The sequence below is a fragment of the Arvicola amphibius genome, chromosome 3 (assembly GCF_903992535.2).
Source record: "Arvicola amphibius chromosome 3, mArvAmp1.2, whole genome shotgun sequence".
In the NCBI taxonomy this organism is placed as follows: Eukaryota; Metazoa; Chordata; class Mammalia; order Rodentia; family Cricetidae; genus Arvicola; species Arvicola amphibius.
In genome coordinates this window covers 68,769,581-68,788,083 of record NC_052049.1, presented here as the reverse complement: position 1 = coordinate 68,788,083, position 18,503 = coordinate 68,769,581, and the positions used below count along the sequence as shown (strand labels likewise).

General features: G+C 38.5%; 1 protein-coding gene across 8 annotated transcripts in view; it reads left to right on the top strand.

Moving 5' to 3' along the window:
* The window catches only part of Fam172a (family with sequence similarity 172 member A), a 442,895-nt gene that overhangs the window by 34,389 nt on the left and 390,003 nt on the right, over positions 1 to 18,503 (top strand). For 7 of the 8 annotated variants that reach the window (XM_038321142.1, XM_038321147.1, XM_038321141.1 and 4 more), the window contains 2 exons: positions 6,281 to 6,382; positions 8,276 to 8,376. In XM_038321142.1, coding sequence (XP_038177070.1) covers positions 6,313 to 6,382; positions 8,276 to 8,376 — 171 coding nt within the window. In that variant the 5' untranslated portion in view covers positions 6,281 to 6,312. Of the gene's footprint in view, positions 1 to 3,986; positions 4,110 to 6,280; positions 6,383 to 8,275; positions 8,377 to 18,503 lie in introns of those variants that run through there. The other variant, XM_038321144.1, reaches the window with a different exon arrangement.

Sequence of the window (18,503 nt, the reverse complement as noted above, 5' to 3'; positions counted from 1 at the left end):
ATAAAAACATTTGCAGTGGGAATGAGGAGCCAGAAACTCAGCAATAGAGAGACTTCAACATGACTGTCTCCTCCCCCGTGGCTTTCTGGGGGATGCTGCAAATGTGACTTGATGATTTCTTGCTGTCTACTGCTTTGTATATGCCGCTTAGTATTTGTTCTTCTAGTTTTACTTGCTACATACTTAAAAACTTACTTGAAACGAAAGTGTGGTGTCATAGATCATTGTCTACATGGAAGACCAGAAATGTGTGAAACATTATGATACTGTTGGGGTTCCAACTGGCAGTACTGAGCTCAGCTCCCAGTCAGCTCTGTGAATAACTAAGTAGCCAGTGCTGTGTGGTGTTGCTGAGCTATGAGTGAAACTTTGGTACACTCAGCGCATTGTCAACTTAAGATGTTTTCAACTTATGCTCAGTTTATTGTGATGAACTTCATTGTAGATTAAAGAGCATCTGTTTGAGGATTTAATGCCATTTTCCTTGTAAACACTGCTTGTGCTAAATCTCATAAATTCTAGACCAGTGAGTTCTTTGCTGCTGAGATAGAGCCCAGCTTCCTGAATCCCACAAACTCTGATGTATTGTTTTTCATTTTCATTCAGTTAGGACTTTGTAAAAATTTGTATGATTTACTTTTTTAACTCAGAAGTTGTTCTAAAAATATAATTTATGTTTAATAATTGAATTTGGGTTTATATTAGAGTTTCCCAGAAGAACAGAAATGATAGAATGAGTCTGTATATCGTCTGTCTGTCTACTTATCCATCCCATCCATCTATCCATCTATCCATCATTCTATCCATCATCTATCCATCTATCCATCCGTCCGTCCGTCCGTCCATCCGTCCGTCTGTCTGTCTATCTATCATCTTAGTGTGTATTAGAATGACTTACTGGCTATGATCCAATTAGTCTATCAATGGCTGTCTACTAACAGAAAACCTCAGAATCTAGTAGTTGTTCAGTAAAAGGCTGGAGGTCTCAGCTGGTCTTCAGTATTCACTAGAATCCTACAGAAGTAGGCTCTAATGCCAGTGAAGGAATGAACTTGCCAGTGAGAGCAAGGGCAAGCAGAGACAGCAAAATCTTCCCTCTTCCATATCACTATTACAGGTGACCATGAGAAGGTGTGGCCCAGGTGTGATCTTCCCACTTTAAATGATGTAATTAAAAATTTCCTTCACAGAGTTTTTAGTCGGTTCCAGATGTAGTCTACAAGGGTGGCTTATGGGATGGTTCAATGAGTAGAGTTGCTTATGCACAAGCCTATTTATCTGCATCCCACAAGGTGGCAGGAGAGACCTACTTGAGAGAGTTGTCCTCTGACCCCTCAAGCTTGCCTCTATTGGTGTGCTCTTGCATGCCTCCCTACCTTTCTTGGTCCTCCTTTTCAGCCTGTTCCCTCCCTCCCTTCCTTCTATTATAAAAAATAATAGGCAGCAATTGTTTGTTTGTTTGTTTTACTCAGGGTTTCACTGTGTACTGGGAACTTACTGTGTAAACCAGCTGCTGTTGAACTCAGAAAGATGTCCTGCCTTTGCTTCTGGAGTGGTGGCATTGATTAAAGGAGTGTGCCTTCACGCCCAGCTCAGAATTAAATTTTTTTTCGAGAGATTTCCTTCATTGAATTTTAGATTATTGTTATGTTGGTTAATGGGTTGGTTTATATGATTTTCATTTTTAAAAATTCACTGAGACTTATTTTATAGCCTGGAATATCAGCTATTTTGTGAATGTTTCCTGTGCCCTTTACAGAGGTATTGACTTGCCCATAGTTCTTTCTCAAGAGATGGAATCCTTCTTCTGAGGTAGCATGCCTATTCATAATATTCAGGTCTTGTTTAGGCAGCCATACTGTTGAGGTACTGTGGGCAAAGCCTTTCTGTTGTTTCTAGGAGACAATGTCACAGCAGTCTTTGTGGTTCACTGGCTCTTAGAATCATTTGGCCCCCTTCCTGGACGTTCCCAGAGTCTTAGGTGCATGAGCTGCGTTGTAGTTCTCCCCATTGATGCTGGACTCCAGCATCTGTGGTCTGTTGATCTTTGCATTGTGGTCTATTGTGTTCTGAAAAGAGACGCTTCTTTGGTAAGGGGCGAGAGATGCACTCATCTGTGGGTATAAGGTTTAGAATGCAGTTGGGAATTATGCTGCTCTGGCATCTATGACCCCACTAGTCCCAGGTAGTTGGCTAAGTTTCCAGTGACTGACGAGGGAGGGAGTATTAGCATTTCCAGAGATAAGCCCCTTAATTGGCTTAGCCATGACATCCTGTAAACACAAGCCATACTAAGTGACTCAGTGGGCTGTATTTATATACGTGTGTGTGTGTGTGTGTGTGTGTGTGTGTGTGTGTGTAGCCATAATAAGAGACTGAGGTGGAAAGGCTTAGGGGGATGGGATATAGGAGGGGTTAGAAGGAGAATAGGGAAAGGTGAAAGTGACATAATTATATTGTAATTTTAAATTTAATTAAAATTAGTAATGAGTACTTGGAACATAAGAGGATGTTAAATGGCTATTTAGTGATTTATATAAATAACTTAGATTGAATTGATACTTAGTCTTTTATGCCCTTTTCTGTTTTCTGTGTTCTTTCTCTGTTCATCAATATGAAAAGGTACTGAAACTTCCACCTTTAATTATGGACTTTTTTTCCTTTCTAGTTGTTTTAGCTCTTTCTGGTTTCCCTCAACATTGGTATAGACACGGTTCAGATTGTTACATGCTTCTGAAGATTTTACCCTTCCTCATTATGCATGTTTCTAGTTCTCTTATGTATTTTCTTTTTACCTCCCTGGAGTGCACCTTTTCTAGTAATAATATGGCAACTGCAGATTAAATTTTGATTAGTGTTAATATGTTAGTGTTTCCAGTCCCTTTACTTTCAGTTTTATGTCTTTTTGTGTCCTATCATAAAAATAACTCTTGAGTTTTTGTGGAATAGCTTTTTATTTGGGGCATAAAGGCCATTTATTTATGCTTTGTAGCTGTGCACACTGTTAGTTGTCTTGTACTGGTGTACCTTCTCCTCTTTATTTATGCTTTGTAGCTGTGCACACTGTTAGTTGTGTTGTGCTGGTGTACCTTCTCTTCTTTACTTATGCTTTGTAGCTGTGCACACTGTTAGTTATGTTGTGCTGGTGTACCTTCTCTTCTTTATTTGGCTTGTACTTTTTCCTTCTTTCATTTAACTAGTTCTTTTTTTATTAAAAGAGTTGACTTTTAGAGCAATTTTTAGGTTATAAAAATTGAGGAACTGTTTAGTCAGGGTTTTATAGAGAAGCAAAATGAATAGAATTTTATACCCACAAAGTTATGTATACTTAAGACCAGGAAATGTGTTGTTAAGCAGTTTCATAATTGTGTAAACATCAGAATGTATATAAACAAATTTATATGATATTGCCTATTCCATATTAACTGTTTATGGCATGTACTGTTATATATGGGGTCTGCGTTTGAAGTGATTTAATATAGTGATGACTCAATATGTATGTGTACATATATATGCATATGTACATTTACATTCCATGGGTGGGAAGTGGGGAGAGTGAGATGGGGCGGGGAGGAGAGATGCAAAGAGGAAAATAGAATGAGAAACTGTAGAGCCACTTGGGAGTTTGAAGTTCAGGGAAAAGTTCAGAATTCAGTCTTAAATCTGAGTTCACAAGAAAACCTTCATTTATTGGATATAGTTCACTTATGTTATTGATCCCATGTAGATGGTGCGGCGGGGCTGCGTCCCGCCACCTGGCTAGCTTTACACCTGAAATAATTACACGGAAACTGTATTCATTTAAACACTGCCTGGCCCATTAGTTTCAGCCTCTTATTGGCTAACTTCTCACATCTTGCTTTAACCCATATTTAGTAATCTATATAGTACCACGAAGTGGTCACTTACCAGGAGAGATCTTAACCTGCATCTGTCTTGGAGAGGAGAAGCATGGTGACTGACTATGGCGACTGCCTCTGGTGACTGCCTGAAGCATCTGCCTCACTCCCAGCATCTTGTTCTGTCTACTCCACCCACCTATGTTCTGACCTATTGGGCCAAGCAGTTTCTTTATTAATTAACCAATGGAAGTCCTCCATCAATCCCAGGTTTGTGGCTTAAAAGAATACAGGCAGTGCTGGTGCATACCATTAATCCTAGCACTCAGGAGGAAGAGGCAGACAGATCTCTGTGTTCTTGAGTTCAAGGCCAGCCTGGTTTACAAATCGAGTTCCAGGACAGCTAGAGATGTTATTCGGAGATACCATGTTATAAAAAACTAAAAGAAAAGAAAGAAGAGAAAGAAGAAAAAGAAACATCTAAAAATATCTTTATGGTAATGTCTATAATAGTGTTTGACCAAGTTCCTGGGCACCATAGGTTGACACATAAAATTAATTCTCATAAGCAGATAATAGACTTGCCATGCATAGCAACATCTCTCTGTCTCACAATTTTCCATGTTATTAATGTCTGGCATTGCTTTTGCACATTTGTAAAATTTAGGCATCAGTAGTCACGCACATTAGAGTTCATCACATTAAGTGCAGTTTATTTTTTACTTTATTTATTGTTATTGTTACTTTTACCAATAATGGATTCTAGGGCCTATTGAATGCCAGACAAGTGTACCATTGTGCTAAATATCTAGCCCTCAGGGTTTTCACAACGTCACGTGTATTGATTTTATTTGTGCATCCTGGGTTGGCCTTGAACTCAAGATTCTTCTGCCTCAAACTTTTGAGGCAGTGTGCCGGGATCTAAGCTATTGTTAAAGACTCTGTTGACAAAGTATTTTAGGGTTGGAGCAGAGAAGATACAAGATAAACCTGTATGCTTGGTAACAACAAGAAAGGAAGAAGATCTCAAAACCTTTCAATATCAAGAAGATGAAATCTTATCCAAGGGGAACAAGAGACAATCAAAAGAATGTACTATTTATAAAAAAAAGTAAATGTTGTAGTGTTGGGTTGTAACTTAGAATATATAGTAAGCATTCCTGGGTTGTTTGCTGTTAATAAATGCTGGAGTGATTGTGAAAGGGAGAAAGTAAGGCTGACTTTCACACCGAAGAGTGCCCAGTGATGTGTCAGTGTAGAAGAGTGCCCAGTGATGTGTGTCAGTGTTTCTTACTTCAGGAGAGAGAGCATGACTCCTTTGCTGTCACCTGAAAGCCAGTGGGACTGTCACTTCTAAAGACAGGCCATGCAAAGGAAAAACTGACATCATAGTGGAGAAGCCTGCCAAACCTCATCCAGCTGATGAAGGGTAGATATCAGTGACGTTCTGTGCATGGCATATTCTCTTTAACATGTGGTAAGGACTGTAGTCATCTTTGTGATGCTTCTTCAGAAAACTAGGACACCATAAGAAGCAGACAGAAATGATCTTTTAGGAGAAAATATTAGATACTTTCACATCAAAGGCATCTGTGAGAAAATACTTGGAAGAGTTTAGTGCAGTGTTCTAGGTGGACAAACTGGTGATGGAACTTGCTGTCTGTTTAGGAAATCGGCTAAGGGGCTACAAACACTCTACCATCTTTCAACTTTTCCATCTGCAGGAAATTATTCCAGAAACAAAGTATAAATTTAGTTTATTTATTTAATAAAACAGCCTTTGGACCTTTTTTGTTGTTGTTTTTGTTTGTATGAAGTTGCTGTGAGTATTCTTGGCCTCCCTACTGCCTCCCTAGTGCAGGGATTAAAGGCATGCCCCAGCACACCTGCCTGGCTGCCTTTCTTGACGTGTGAAATTCAATATTGTGAAGAATAGAAACTGTTTTAGTATCAACTAGGCATTTCTGGTCAACATGTCTCATTTTAATATTTCTCATAAAATGTATTAATATATAATGATATCAGTTTTGTATTTACAGTTAGTTCTGTTCACAAACTATAGCTCATTTATAGTAAAATTTTGTGGTCTTTGAAATGTTACATTAATATCTGAAACTTGAAACCATAGACTAGGTTAATGAGGTACAAACAAATAGCTATTTTGAAGGGGAAAAGTTAGTAGATTATTTTGAGAATCTGTGTTGTGATTACTTAGGGGATTACGATTTGGAAGGTATTTGTGTTAATACTGTGTTAGATCAAAATACAGAATTTTTGGAACTTATATTTTAATAGCATTGTCAGTTAAAATAGCAGATAAAATTAATCTACTAGAATAAAGGAATACTTTAAAGCAATTAAAAATGCAGCCTTCACTTGTATTCTCAGTGAACCATGAACCTGAGTAAGTCTCATGTCGGTTCCTGTCACTTTGTTTTTAGATTTGCTGTCTAGGATTGATTTGGATGAACTCATGAAAAAGGACGAACCACCTCTTGATTTTCCTGACACGCTGGAAGGATTTGAATATGCTTTTAATGAAAGTAAGTGCTGTACATTATACACACATATAAGTGTATGTATAATTTACTTAACAGTGTTTATAGAATCATAGGAAACATATTAGTTACTCTCACCTACCTAAGTAGAATATTTTGCAGGATTTTGGGGAAATCATGACTTATCTTTGTATAGTGAACTCCTTCACTCTAATAAAAGAATTAGGAGACAGTTTTCTGTAGTTTACAAATCTCATAAATTAAAAGACAATAATTTGACTTCATTTATACATTTTTACTTTGAGCATTCTACTCTGGTATCTAACTAGAAACTCCTAAGAAAGGCGCATTCTTTAACCTGCTATTTCAAATGAGGTGACTAGTAGTCATTATATGTGGCAATATTTTAAAGCAGAGTACCCAGTATTTCATTATTCTTCAGGAAAATATTTGTTTAAAATCTTTTTAAGTTTGGGATAAAATAATCTTTATACCTGAGCCACAATACACTATTGTATTTGAAGGCTTTTACTGTTTTGGGCAGGTAGCATGTAGTTGTCATTTCTATCTATTGCGTTTTAATTCCAGATGGTGATTGCTCATCACTGTGTTAGTGTGTCCCCCTTACACTTACAGGTGTAAGGAAGGGGCCTCTCTTCTGCCCATGTATACTTGCATACTCATGAGTTAAAGATGATAGTGGAAAGCCGGGCGGTGGTGGCGCACGCCTTTAATCCCAGCACTTGGGAGGCAGAGGCAGGCGGATCTCTGAGGTCGAGGCCAGCCTGGTCTACAAGAGCTAGTTCCAGGACAGGCTCTAGAAACTACAGGGAAACCCTGTCTCGAAAAAAAAAACAACAACAAAAAAAAAAAAAAACAAAAAAAAGATGATAGTGGAAACTTTGATCACTTTCAGATACTATTTTTTATAAAGAATATCTTATGACACAACATGTATAAATAGTAATCCTTCATTGCCTATTCGTGAGAAAGGATTAAAGCCATTGCCTTGTGGGCTGTGTTTCTTCTGGTTACTAGACTCTTCCCGTTGAAAGCAAGGGGCAGATGGTCTGTCTTTTCTCACTGTAAATAGGCTGATAATTAAACCTTTTAGTAAATAAAGTTTAATGTTTTCCACAAGGAGAGTTTTTTTGGAATACTATGATCTAGACGGTTAATTTAGCATTGCTCATGATAAAGAAACATGTTTTTGATATTTGAGGCATGTTTCCATGAAGACTACCACACTATAATTCTTTAACATACAGGATGGGAATATTATGACCAAAGGCTTACTGGTGCGTGGAGCCCTGTATGCCTCATTTGGACCTTACTTGCTCTGTGTCAGAAAATGCAGTCCAGGAAGGTTTGGATAGTTTCAATTGGTGTTAGCTCTCCTCCTCCTTTCCGGTCTCCATTGATAGCTTATTTTAGGGACTCATAGAAAACTGTTCCTCAAGGCTCTGAACCCCTTCTGTCCTAGGTAACTGCACAGTGCATGCTTATGTTCCCACATCATTCTGGACCTCACTGTTCATATACATCCCAGATGGCAGCTTTGCATTGCTGATTTTCTTTCATTACTATCTAACTTTCTGGAAAATTGCTTAAATTTTCAACATTTGTTGAAAATTTGTCTCCCAGGTAGCCGCTAAACTTCAAGTCTGAGGCCATGCTAATGGCATTATCTGGTAGGTGTTCTTAGTAGCCTTAAAGTAGTGTCAGCTTGCTTTAAAATATTGAGATGAAGATCAAGACTAGCTTTTAAATTCCTAGGGATCCTTCTTTTATATACTGAATAGGTTTATTATATTGGCATTTGAAAACAAAAATTTAGGAAGAAATCAAATATTTAAAAAAGTTATAATTATTTATTGTAAGTTCCATATTATTTAAGATATATTCTAAATCATTGGAATATTGCTTGTTGTCTTTTAGAGGGGCAGTTAAGACACATAAAAACTGGGGAACCATTTGTTTTTAACTACCATGAAGACTTACACAGGTGGAACCAGAAAAGATACGAAGCTCTGGGTGAGGTATGTCAAGGATATTGCTGCTTTGCCTTTTTTAATTTGAAGGTGGAGGTATGGCATAGATATTATTTTTACTGCATTTTCCAGTTCAGAGTACCAGGAACAATGGTTTGGACAGTGCAGCAGCTTACATACTCTTTCTATAAAAAGTCATTTCTAAAATAAGTTTTCCTTTTGTATTTGGTAATTTTCAGTCATTTACTAGAAGAATGTTTTTAATTCGAAAGCTTCTGCTTTTATACTGACATATCCTTCATATGACTTTGGTATTTTCCAGTAAGTTGTTTCTACGGAAAAGCAAATTTACACCAAATTTTACCATTTTTTGGTAATATTTCTTAAAAGATTGAATCTTCCACTGTGCCAGTAAGATGGGCATTACTTTTAAGTCTTTATTGATTTGATGATTGCTATTAAGATAGTTAGACTGAGCTGTTCTTCCTTCCCTCTAACTTGGTAATGTATTTGGCCTTTGAAAACTGGGTGTCTTACATTGTCTCACCAAAGAAAAGTGCCATTTGTCATTTTGGTGAATTTTCATCAGAACTAAGTATTTCATTTATTCAGTATCACATATTTTTAGTAAAACATATATAGACACATTTGTTTAATATGCTACTGAGATAACCACTCCCCCCACCCCCCGAGAGTATATTGACCTTTTAATACATTTGTTAGTTAAAAAATAACGTGGAGGGCATTTTGTAGTGTGAAGAGATCAAATACGATGAGACAGTTTTTTTCTTATGTCTCTTGCATTTCTGCATGTCTGAGGAAAAGTTTTGACTTTCTGTTCTAAAGTTTCTTTACAGAGACATTGTACTATGTTCTCACAGGCTTTAAGGGCGGAGAGTGTTGTGCCCCCTTTCTAAGGCACTTGGCAAATTTGTGTCCTAGTCAAGATAATAAAGACACCCCCAACCCCCTTCAATGGTGGCCAAGGTGGCAAGCTTACTTGTGAACTTCCGTGAGACCAGATTTGCTAAGCTTACGTTTTTGACTATGGAGTTCCCCTGTGTTCAGTTCACAGGAGAATTCCTGTGCCTCCATCTTGGATATAGGGGATCTAGAGGGAAGAAATTTGGTACCTGAAACTCCTGCTGTCTGTCTTCTGACCCAGTGGTCTGGTTTTTAAAGCAGTATTTCCAGTACTGTGCAGACTAACTTGTATTTTGGGACAAGGTAATTTCAGGTTAAAACTTCAACAGTTCTTCACTTCCCATTAGTTTATTCAACTTTTTTTTTTAATTTTGTGGTAATATAATGGCATCATTTCCCCCATTTCCTTTTTTCTTTTCAAACCCTCATGTATCTTCTCTTGCTCTTTTTCCAAATTTATGGCCTCTTTTTCTTTAATTGTTGTTACATATAATCTTGAATATTCTTTACTGTTTGTAACTTAAATGTATTCAGAGATCAGAATTACTTCTGCTTATGTTAAAATGCTTTCCCATTTCCAGTTGAATTATATACTGCAAATTTATGGTGTTTTCATTATAGAATAATTATACGATAATAATCTTATCTTAGGAAAGTGCTTGTGTTTGTGTTTAAATGACACTTACGTTTTATTCCTTTCTATAATCCATGTTTACCAGCTCCTTCAGATATGTTGTTATTCTACAAACATAACCGTGTGCAATTTTTTGGCATTTTTTTTGGTGTGTTTGTGTGTGTGTATGTGTGTGTAGTTGAGGCTGACTTGAAACTCACAGTATAGCCCAGGCTGGCCTTGAACTTGAAATCTTCTTCCTCAGCCTCAGCCTGTCTAGTACTTGCATAGCAAGTCTACCTTACTGTACTTGGCACACACCTATATTATGTAGCCTTCTGCTTCTTTTTCCTCAAAACTGTATGCTTCATCTTTTATAGCAAATCAACCTAATGGACTGGAAAGATGGATCAACATGGCAAAGCACTTGCTGCCAAGCCTGATTATCTGAGATTGACCGTCAGAATCCATATGGTGGGATGAGAGAGCTGACTCCCTCTAGTTGTTTTCTGACTCCCCACACTCTTGTGGTATACATGCACTCACACACACACACACACACACACACACACACACACACACACACATACACACTCACACACACACACCCCAAACAGGCAAACAAGTAATGTAAGACAAAATTCCACTATTACAACTTGTTTTCTCTTTATGTGGTCATAAAACTTACAGGATTTAATTTTTAATGCATTTCTTTTTTTAAATTTATTTTTTTATTGCTTTATAAATAATACCATTCAAATTTTCCACTTCTTCCCCTCCCATTTCCCTCCCGCTTCCCACCTCTCCCTCCCCCTCTCCCTCCAGTCCTAAGAGAGGGCAGGGAACCCTGCCCTGTGGGAAGTCCAAGGCTCAACCCCCTCCATCCAGCTTACGAAGGTGTGCATCCAAATAGACTAGGATCCCAAACAGCCAGTACATGCAGTAGAGACAGATCCCAGTACCATTATCATTGGCTTCTCAGTCTGTCCCGATTGTCAGCCACATTCAGAGGGTCCAGTTTGATCCCATGCTCATTCAGTCCCAGTCCAGCTGGATTTGGTGAGCTCCCATTAGATCAGGCATACTGTCTCAGTGGATGAACCAACCCCTTGCGGTCCATAGCAGCAGTATTTGTAATAGCCAGAACCTGGAAACAACCTAGATGCCCCTCAGTGGAAGAATACATAAAGTGTGGCACATCTAAACATTGGATACTACTCAGTGTTAAAAAATAATGACATCTTGAATTTTGCATGCAAATGGATGGAAATAGAAAACACTATCCTGAGTGAGATAAGCCAGACCCAAAAATACAGATATAATATTTACTTACTCATTAGTGGATTCTAGCCATAAACAAAGGACATTGAGCCTATAGTTCGCTATTCATCAAAGCTAAGTAATAAGGTGAACCCAAAGAAAAACATATATATATATATATATATATATATATGTATGTATCCTCTTGGAAATTGGAAGCAGACAAGATCGCCAGGCAAAAGTTGGGAGCATGGGGGGTGGGGGTGGAGTCAGGGAAGGGGGGAGGGGGTTAAAGAAGGGAGAAGGGGAGGGTTGGGGAGAGCTTGGGGGAGTGGGATGGTTGAGATGGAGGAAGGACAGATATAGGAGCAGGGAAGGAGATATCTTAAGTGAGGGAGACATTTTGGGGTTGGCAAGAGGCTTGGCTCTAGAGGGGTTCCCAGGTGTCCACAGGGATGTCCCCAGCTAGGACCCTGGTCAGTAGAGGAGAGAGTGCCTAAACTGGCCTTGTCCCGTAGTCATACTGATTACTATCTTGAATATCACCATAGAACCTTCGTCTGGCCATGGATGGAGATAGAGACAGAGACCCACATTGGAACAGAGAACTGAGCCCCTAAGGTCCAGTTTAATGCATTTCTTTAAGAAGTTTTTGAAATTAAAGTATAATTATATCATTTTCCCTTCCCTTTCCCCTTTCTACCTTTTCCCATGTATTCCCCTTTGCTTACTCTCAAATTCATGACCCATTTTATTCAATTGCGCGTGTGTGTGTGTGTGTGTGTGTGTGTGTGTGTGTGTGTGTGTGTGTATGTATGAATATGTGAATACAGGCTAAGCTGAATCATTTCTTAAATCATTATTTCCTTAAGTCAGTGTTTCATAGATCAATAAATCCCTGGGTTTCACATACCAATCAATTTTCTCTCCTAGTATGTTGACTGCAAGCAGACATAACTTGTTCACATAGAATTCAGTGTATCTCAAAGCCTGGAATAGAAAAGGGAAAGTTTTCTCATTATAGGATTTGTTTATGTCACCTTACCTTTTGGTTTCATGTTTGAAATACTTGTTTCATTGATAATTTGTTATGGAAGATTACTAAATGAATTCCATTTCCTGTATTTAGCTAATGAATTGTATAAAGTATAGTTATATATCACAGTGACACAGTTGTCACTGTAGTGAATGAGTTTGTTTGGAATAACTATAGAATCCAATGTTTCTCTAGGCGCACTATTCCCTAATTAATTCCATTTCTGAGTCAGGCCTTCAAATGCAGTGTAATCAACTTCTTGTTCTTCAGTCATGCCTTGTTCTTTTTTTTAAAGTTAAATTTATCCTTTAAAAAACAATCTTTGACTTTGCAAAAGCAAGAAAATAACTGGCAGCATCCATCGGTGTGAGTGAAATCAAAGTGCAGAATTAGTTTAAGAGGAAGAGAGAAAAATACAGGAAATATCAAAAGGCATAAAGACCCAGCAATACTCCTCCTGCTGAGCAGAAAACTTCAGCTTTCCCTGAAGATTTTGGAGGAACCCTGGAGTTTCATCCTTGCCCAGGAGACAAATGCAGATGCTTTTTTTTCTGTCACCAACAACCAGTTTTTATACTTATATTCCTTACCCTTAGAACTTGTATTTTCAATAAAGAGTTGAATTCTCAAAAAAAATCTCTTTTCATTTTAAATAACTATCCCAGTTCCTGCTCCCTTCCCTCCTCCCGCTCTCCTCACCTTTTCCTTACCCCAGGCCTCCCCCACTCCTCAGAGAGGGTAACCGAGACCCTCCCCCCTATATCTAGACTGAGCAAGGTATCCCTCCAAAGAGAATGGGCTCCAACCCACCAGTTCAAGCACTAGGCGTAAATCCTGGTCCCACTGCTAGTGGCTCTGCTGCTGCCCTAGCCACACAATTGTCCCCCACACTCAGAGCGCCTACTTCGGTTCTATTCAGGTTCCCCCACTGCCAGTCTAGAGTCAATGAGCTCTCATTAGCTTAGGTCAGCTGTTTCTGTGGGTATCCCCATCATAATTTTGACCATTTTGGTAATATTATCACTCCTCCCACTCTTGGACTGGTCTCCAGAGGCTCAGCCCAGTGCTTAACTGTGAATCTCTGCATCTGCTTTCTTGAGTTGCTGGGTGAGGTTCTATGATGACAATTAAGGTAGTCATCAGGTCCATCTGATTACAGGGAAGGCCAGTTCAGGCATCCTCTTGACTAAAGCTTAGGGTCTTAGCTGGGTTCATTCTTGTGGATTCCTGAGAATTTCCCTAGTGTCAGGTTTCTCGTTTGCCCCATAATGGCTCCCTCAATCAAGATACCTCTTTCCTTGCTCTGTCCTTCCCACATCTCAACCATCCTATTCCTTCTTATTCTCCTCATCCCTCCCCTTGACCCCTCCACCTCCTCTTCTGCCCTCCTTCTCCCCTCCCAATTTTCTCAGGAGATCTTGTCTATTTCCCATTCCCAAGGGGATCCATGTATGTCGTTCTTAGGGTTCTTCTTGTTATCTAGCTTCTCTGGGGTCATGGGCTATATAGACTGGTTATCTTTGTTTTATGTCTAACATCCACTTATGAGTGAGTGCATACCATGTTTGTCATTCTGGGGCTGGGTTACCACACTCAGGATGCTTTTTTCCCATCCATTTGCATGCAAATTTCAAGATGTCATTTTTTAATTTTTTTTTTATTTTTTTACTTCTGAGTAGTACTCCATCGTGTAAATGTACCACATTTTCTTTATCATTTCTTCTATTAAGGTACACCTAGGTTGTTTATAGGTTCTGGCTATTGCAAATAATGCTGCTGTGAACAGAGTTGAACAAATGTCCTTGTGGTATGAGTGTGCATCTTTTGGTATATACCCAAGAGTGGTATTGATGGGTCTTGAGGTAGTTTGATTCCCAACATTTTGAGAAACTGCCATACTGATTTTCAAAGTGGTTGTACAAGTTTGCATTCCCACCAGCAACGGTGGAGCGCTCCCCTTACTCCACATCCTCTCTGGCTTAAACTGTCATTGATGTTTTTTATCTTAGCCATTCTGAGTAAGATATAAGATATAAAATATCTTAGAGTTGTTTTGATTTGCTTTTTCCTGATGGCTAAGGATGAAAAGCAATTCCTTAAATGTCTTTCAGGCATTTGCAATTCTTTTGTTTAGAATTGTTTAGATCTGTACCCCATTTTTTGATTGGATTATTTTGTATTTTGCGTCTAGTTTTTGAGTTCTTTGTATATTTTGGAGATCAGTTCTTTGTGTGATGTGGGATTAGTGAAGATCTTTTCCCATTTAGTAGGCTGCCATTTTGTCTTATTGACTCTATCCTAAGCCTTATAGAAGCTTCTCAGTTTCCAGAGGTCCTGTGCCTGTATCTTAAGTTGTTTTGAGAAGTCCTTCCTCCCTCAACACAAGACCCATTTTAGAGGTCTTCATGGATTGTCATCTTCCATCTGTTAGAGGCTCTCTTTGCTTTCATTCCATTTTCTGATTCTTCCTTTCCTCCTCTCCCATCTATGTAAAAGTAACCTAAGGAAAGTTTAAGATCAGTATTGTTCAGTACAATTTAAAATACAAAGAAAAGAGATAGCCATCCAGTGCTGGTGACATAACTCATATGAGTCTGGTGGGAGCAGAGAACTGACTCAAAAGTCCTTCCTTCTGTAGTACTTGCAACTCACCACTTTATTTTGTTTATTATTTATTTTAATATTTGTTTTAATAATATATGCATGGGTGTTTTGCCTATATGGATGTATGTGTACTATGCCTGTAGTACCTGCAGAAGCCAGAAGAGGACTTTGGATTTTTTTTTTTTTTTTTTTTTGGTTTTTCGAGACAGGGTTTCTCTGCAGCTTTAGAGCCTGTCCTGGAGCTAGCTCTTGTAGACCAGGCTGGTCTCGAACTCACAGAGATCCGCCTGCCTCTGCCTCCCGAGTGCTGGGATTAAAGGCGTGCGCCACCACTGCCCGGCTGGATTTTTTTGAACTGGAATCCAGACAGTTGCTAGTTTGAGTACTGGGAATTGAACCTGCGTCCTTTACAGGAGCAACAAATGCTATTAACCACTGAGCCATTTCTCCAGCCCCCTATATTTATTTTTGTGTATTTTAAGCATTTTACACAAATTGTGTTCTTGTGATATTTGTTGAATAATAAATTATTACTATGCAAATATATGTAAATTATGGTTGTGAATTTTATGAAAATTTAATGTTAGAAATTTAATAAAATATTTGATTTTTTATTAGAAGAAAGGAAGTTACATTTTTTGCCATTTCTAAAGCTAAAATTTAAAAATAGTATTTGTTTCTGTTCCCATTAAATATCTATAAATTCCAAACTATCTGTTGCTTAAAGCTTATTTGAAAAATAAAGTTTACCATAACCTTCATGGTTTTCCAACGATCTAAAAGGAAACCCTTGTATTTTTGACTGTTTCCTCATTGAATACCAAGTTTTGCCTTTAGCTGATGGCTACTAAGTAGTTTACATTTATGTCTATTTCTCTGTTAAGGACTCTGTCACAAGTCATGTAGCACAAACTGTTTTTAAGGCCTGTTCCTGAAATGTTCTACCACTTCTGTATAAATTAAATGTAGTGTACAAGTAAAGGAAACTGAAATGCCAGTTCATTTTCTGAATGTAGTGTCATGACACATAGAAGAATATATTCAGTTACATTTTTGTAGTCCAGCAAATGCTTGTTGTGCTAATACATGTAGATTTTTGTGCTGCACACATAAGGCTTGAGGAATATATAGCATTTAATAATGTCGGGTTCTTTCAGTTTAGAAAGGGCCGTCAGCTTACATAGGAAGAAGACTGTTTGGAAAGGATTATGTATAAAACAAAGGTCTGTAGTGTGTCGATATTGGAATTGAATGTTAAGAAATAACATTTTTTGTGAGACTCAGTCAGAATGGAAAGGCTCTCATGCTAAGTGTAAACAGGACGGTAGAGGCTGTTTATAACCTGTGAGATTTTTCAAACTTTAGCATCAACATTGAGTCACTGCTAACCAGGCATGATAGAACGGGAAATTTCACTTTATTGCCTATTTTGGACCTTTGCGGAATCAATAAATTCTTCTTCTTCTTCTTCTTTTTCTTCTTCTTCTTCTTCTTCTTCTTCTTCTTCTTCTTCTTCTTCTTCTTCTTCTTCTTCTTCTTCTTCTTCTTCCTTCTCTCCTCCTCCTCCTCTTCCTTTTCTTTTTCTTCTTCTTTCTTTCTTCTTCTTCTCTCTCTTTCCTCTTCCTCATCCTCCTCCTCCTCCTCTTCCTCTTCTTTTTTTTTTGAGACAGTGTTTCTTTGCAGCTTTGGAAACTGTCCTGGAACTAGCTCTTGTAGACCAGGCTGACCTTGATCTCACAGAGATCTGCCTCCCAAGTGCTGGGATTAAAGGCATGTGCCACTACGGCTTGGCTGTTAATGTTCTTAATAAGAAAAAGGAAGCCACAATTAGGTAATCTCACAAGTCTGGCTCTTTATTAAGGAATAGTGCAAAGTACAATACTAGCAGAAGCAACTGAGGTCATAAATCCCTCCCTACCCTAACCTAACTGGTAAAATCTTTTGTAAAATAGTGGAAAATAATTGAAAAAAAATTACACTGAAAAAATATTTATTAAAAACTGTAGGACAGTTGGATCTTACAGAATTTTTTGATGACTCTGTTAAGGTGTACATATGAAGAACAATGCAAAGTTTATTTTAATACTCAAATATTTAAATGCAATCCACATAATGATGTAATTCGCAACCTGTGGGCCATGACCCCTTGGGATTGAACAACCCTTTCACAGGAGTCATATATCAGATATCCTGCACATCAGATATTTGTTTATTCATTTATTTTTTAATTATTATTTTATTTATTACTTTAAAAAAATATCAATCCAAATTTCCACTCTCTCCCCTCCTCCCACTCCCTTCACATACCCTCTCCCTAACCCCACTTCAATCCTAAGAGATGACAAGGCACCCTGCCCTGTGGAAAGTCCAAGGCCCTCCCTACTACATCTAGATTGAGCAAGGTATACATCAAAAGAGAATAGCATCCCAAAAAGCCAGTAGAGACAAATCCTACTGACACTGTCATTGGCCCCTCAGTCTGCCCCGAATTTCACCTACATTTAGAGGGATTAGTTTGATCCCATGCTCCTTCACTACCAGTCCAGCTGGAGTTGGTGAGCTCCCATTAGCTCAGGCTAACTGTCTCAGTGGATGAACCACTCATGGTCTTGACCTCCTTGCTCATACTCTCACTCCTTCCACTCTTCGACTGGATCTTGGGAGCTCAGTCCAATGCTTCAATATGGGTCATTGCCTCTGTTTCCATCTGTTGTTGGACAAAGGTTCTATGGTGATATTTAAGATAATCATCAGTCTGACTACAGGGCAAGGCCAGATCAGGCATCCTCTCCTCTATTGCTTAGGGTCTTAGCTGGGGTCATCTTTGTGGATTCCTGGGAATTTTTCTAGAGCCAGGTTTCTTGCTAACCCCATAATGGCTCACTTAATCAAGATATCGCTTTCCTTGCTTTCATATCTGTCCGTCCTCCATCTCAACTATCCCATTCCTTCAAGTTCTCCCCAAACCTTCTCTTCTCCCCTCCTTTTCCCCTTCTACCCTTTCTTCTACCCCTGCCCCCACGTTCCCAAATTTTGTCAGGCGATCTTGTCTGTTTCCAATTTCCAGGTGTGTGTGTGTATTGCTTCATCTTTTTACTTAGCTTCTCTAGGATCATGAACTATAGGCTCAATATCCTTTGTTTATAGCCAGGGTCCACTCATGAGTGCCTACATACCATATTTATTTTTTGGGGTCTGGGTTACCTCACTCAGGATAGTGTTTTCTCATTCCATCAATTTGCATGCAAACTTCAAGATGCCATTGTTTTTTACCCCCGAGTAGTACTCTAATGTGTGGATGTGCCACACTTACTTTATCCATTCTTCCATTGAGGGGCATCTAGGTTATTTCCAGGTTCTGCCTATTAAAAATAATGCTGCTATGAGCAAAGTTGAACAAATGCTTATGTAGTATGATTGAGCATCTTTTGTGTATATTCCCAAGAGTGTAATTGCTGGATAATGGGGTAGATTTGATTCTCAATTTTCTGAGAAACCCCCACACTGATTTCCAAAGTGATCACATAAGTTTGCATTCCCACCAGCAATGGATGAGTGTTCCCCTTATTCCAAATCCTCTCTAGCACAAGCTATCGTTGGTGTTTTTCATCTTAGTCATTCTGACAGGTGTAAGATGGTATCTCAGAGTTGTTTTGATTTGCATTTCCCTGATAGCTAAGGAAGTTGAACAAATCCTTAAGTATCTTTTGGCCATTTGAAATTCTTCTGTTGAGAATT